Source organism: Limulus polyphemus, unplaced genomic scaffold, assembly GCF_000517525.1.
Source record: "Limulus polyphemus unplaced genomic scaffold, Limulus_polyphemus-2.1.2 Scaffold1444, whole genome shotgun sequence".
Lineage (NCBI taxonomy): Eukaryota > Metazoa > Arthropoda > Merostomata > Xiphosura > Limulidae > Limulus > Limulus polyphemus.
In genome coordinates this window covers 55874-59649 of record NW_013667054.1, presented here as the reverse complement: position 1 = coordinate 59649, position 3776 = coordinate 55874, and the positions used below count along the sequence as shown (strand labels likewise).

The 3776-nt window shown below is 29.9% G+C and overlaps 1 protein-coding gene across 1 annotated transcript in view; it reads left to right on the top strand.

Moving 5' to 3' along the window:
- The window catches only part of LOC106463605 (lysosome-associated membrane glycoprotein 1-like), a 13543-nt gene that overhangs the window by 8475 nt on the left and 1292 nt on the right, over positions 1-3776 (top strand). Inside the window, exons 2-4 of the mRNA XM_013923654.2 lie at positions 508-836; positions 2191-2407; positions 3239-3409. Coding sequence (XP_013779108.1) covers positions 508-836; positions 2191-2407; positions 3239-3409 — 717 coding nt within the window. The remainder of the gene's footprint in view (positions 1-507; positions 837-2190; positions 2408-3238; positions 3410-3776) is intronic.

Sequence of the window (3776 nt, the reverse complement as noted above, 5' to 3'; positions counted from 1 at the left end):
GATTTTTACTTTTTTGGTTAATAATGGCTGGAGACGGCTTGAATGGGTAATGAAGAAAAACTTTAATATAAGTTTAACATAACAGCAAATGTACACCTTTTCGACAGGGTTTTGTCATCATCAGGTACAAAAGGATGACAAAACCTTGTCGAAACGTTGTACATTTGCTGTTATGTTAAACTTGTATTAAAGTTTTTCTTCATTACCCATTCAAGCCGTCTCCAGCCATTATTAATAACCTGGTAAGTTTAAAAAATGAATAAATTGTAAGTGAGTGTTATTAGTTATACACAATAAAGCATGAAATTTCAAACTAAGTGACTTGCTGTAATGGTAAAGTACATAATAAGAGGAATAAGAAATATTTCATTCATGCTACTTCAGCTACATAAGACTGTGATAAAAGCATTTAAATAATGATTAGTAGTTTATTGAAATTATATAAAGAACTTTTCAGTGTAATTCAAACAAGAATTTAATACAATATATGCCATCTTTTTTTTGTAGCCCAGGAAAATGATCTGACAACTGATTCTGTCATTTTATCTGACCTTAACACTACACACTTCAATGAAAGCACTACTACTCTTCTACCCTCCACTAGTAAAAATGGCACTGAAAGCACTACTACTCTTCTACCCTCCACTAGTAAAAATGGCACTGAAAGTACTACTACTCTTCTACCCTCCACTAGTAAAAATGGCACTGAAACACCTATAAGCTCCTCAACTTCAGCACCCAGTGGTAAGTGGATAGTGGAGGATGAAAATAAAACATGCATCATCTTGACCATGGACGCTTCTTTCAACATCAAATACAACAAAACTGGTAAAAGTGTAAGTAAAATATCATTAAGATATGTTGGAGATTCTATTAATGTCAAAATTGTATTAGTATAAAATTTTATATAGATATCTGCATATTATGTTAGATGGAGTTCTTCAGTTGTGCTTTATGGAGACACTTCCTAGGAGACTTAAGCATTTAAGTAAATATATTATAAATTTAAATAAAAGGATGTTTAATGTAACATCTTAAACATCACCAGAATCTAGATCACTGGGATTATATTCTGTGATGTGGATAATCTCTTCTTTCTTTCTTTCTTTCTTTCTTTTTTTTTTTGTCTGCTTTATTAAGGTATTCTTTCATGTTCTTAGTATACGGTAGTTTAAAGCAATGTTTAATTTTGCATTTGTAAAATGTACTTGTCATTTTCAGAATTTTTTTTTTTCTTTAATAATTTAATCACATAAAACCTGATCATTATTGTTTAGTTATTTTTCACATTATTTAATTAAGATTTTCTCTAATTCCCTAAAATGTTTTTTTTTGTTTTTTTTGAAATTGTGCAGAATTAAGCTTTTAAAGCTTAAAATTGTCAATTCTTATGCTATTGTTCAAACATTGCTGTTAAAGTAACTTAACAACCACACCCTGTGTTTCTTGTATTCATTTTGGGTGTATATGTGCCCCACACACTTGCTGTATATGTAACGTCCGATTACTCTTACCAGCATATTTAAATCACCTAGCAAGTTTCACCAATGCTAGCCAAGTGGTTATTGTATTTTATATGTATGATTAATGGAGAGCTTCTTTTTCAATCTCACTTGTTTCATTTCTCATCAAATGTTATGCTTCCAACTGATGCATTTTTGTCTACACTTCTTACACCATTGTTTATTCATATGAAAGAAAGCTATAATTATTATGGAATTAGCTACACAGTTTCTTCTGACCACACTTTCATTTGATTGATCTAGATATACTCATTCAAAATAATTCAGTCTCCCTCATGTTGAGTAGATACTGTGTTGGGTTTGTTGTATGTGGTTGGTGATATTTCCTCAGCCAAATTAATGTAGGTAAAGAATGTTAAAAGGTTTCACCAGTCTTTTATTATTTGAAAACCACTTCAGCTAATCATAATGGTACTGTTATGGCACGATATTCTATTGCAAACTTGTATAACCCAGAGAAGCAGACCAAACCCTAAGCATGAATATGGAAAGTAATATCTTGCAAATACTGCTGAAACATACATAACATTGTGGCACTGAAAAATCGACAGAATGTTAGGTTGTTTTAAAACATCTTGTATTGAATTTATGAGTGTGAATTGAATGTGATATGTGCTCATTAAATATTTCATTCAAAGAGTTGTTAAAAGTACTTTATATATTTCAGATTGGAACTGGCAAACTTGATGTTCCAAAAAATGCTTCAGTTGATACTGGAAATAGTACGTGTTCGGGAGCAAATTATACTCAGATTATTGTGTTGGTTTTCAATGGCAATTCCTTAATGATGACCTTTGCCAACACTGATAAAACGGTGTCGGTAACAAAAATGAAGCTGAATTATATTCTAGACAGTGTCAACTTCCCTAATGCATCTGAACCTAGTAAGTATGGTAATCAATGATATATGATGCATCATGTAAGTCTGAGGAATTGTACACCATTAAATGATCATTTCTGAAACAAATTAAGAGTTGTAGCTCTTATTTTAAAGGATTAAACTTAAATTTTATTGCACATTTGTGGGAGAGAAAATAATTAATAAATTTTAAATTTCAATAGTATTTTCAATTCAGCAGAGCAGTTAAAGTATCAAGCAAAATATGAGCCTTTATTTTTTGGTTAACAGCAAAAGAAAAATAAGTGTTGTGCTGTTTGTTTGGGACAGTGCAAAGCCCTTAGCAGTTGTTTGTATTGTTTGCATATAAGGTTGGCACTGCATAAATTATCCGTATACTGAAGTTACTGAAAAGGGGAGGTAAATTCAAATACTCTACAGTTTGGTGACATTTGTGTGTATCCTTTTCATTGGCTAGAAGTGTGTAATGTTTACACCTTATATAACTTATTATTAAGCTCTAAAGGTATCTTTATGGTTAATAGTGATTCTAACTTTAAAAAAAGAGTAAAGACGTGTGTAATAAGACTATTGCATAGTGGCAACTGTAAAATATATTAAAATACTTGTTTACGTACACCCACTTTGCTCAATTACATGTTCAAAGATAATCATTTAGATAAGACTAGTTGAAGTGAGGACAAAAGTTTATTAAGTGAGATTGCTTAACGTGAAATTAACTTTTTATGAAATCTGTACATGTATTATGATAAACATAAAAAACAAAAAAAACAACAAGTACATAGATTAATTAATTATTCATGCTCACTTTCAAAGCTTTTTTATTATTATTATTATTATTATTATTATCAAACAGATGCAATGAAAGAAGTTAAAGTCAGTGAAACACTTTTTAAAGTAGACCAGGGTAAAGGTTATGTGTGCAACAAGGCTGAGAATATCGATTTTAACCTAAATGTGACGATGACAGTTTCCAAACTTCAAGTGGAAGCTTTCAGGACTGATAACAGTTCATACTTCACTGAAGGTAAGTATTGTACTTGGAACTATAGCAAGTTGTACTTTTTGGTCAGGTTCATGTGCTTTTTGCAAAACATTTGTTTTAGTGAATAAAAAAAAAAAAAAAAATAGGGTTCATGCCTTTCTTTATAAATAAGTACATATATCAGCTCTTGTGTGTAATGCACTAGATTTGTAACGAAAAACTTCCTATCTTAAACAACGGGAAACATTTAGTCATAAACTATTTATCTAGATTAATTATTTAAGTATAGTAGAAGTCAGTAAATTACTCATTTATGTGAAAAACTGCGAGATTAATTTTCCTTCATTTTTTTTTTTTTTTTTTTTTTTTTTTTTTTTTTTTTTTTTTTTTTTTTTTTTTTTTTTTTTTT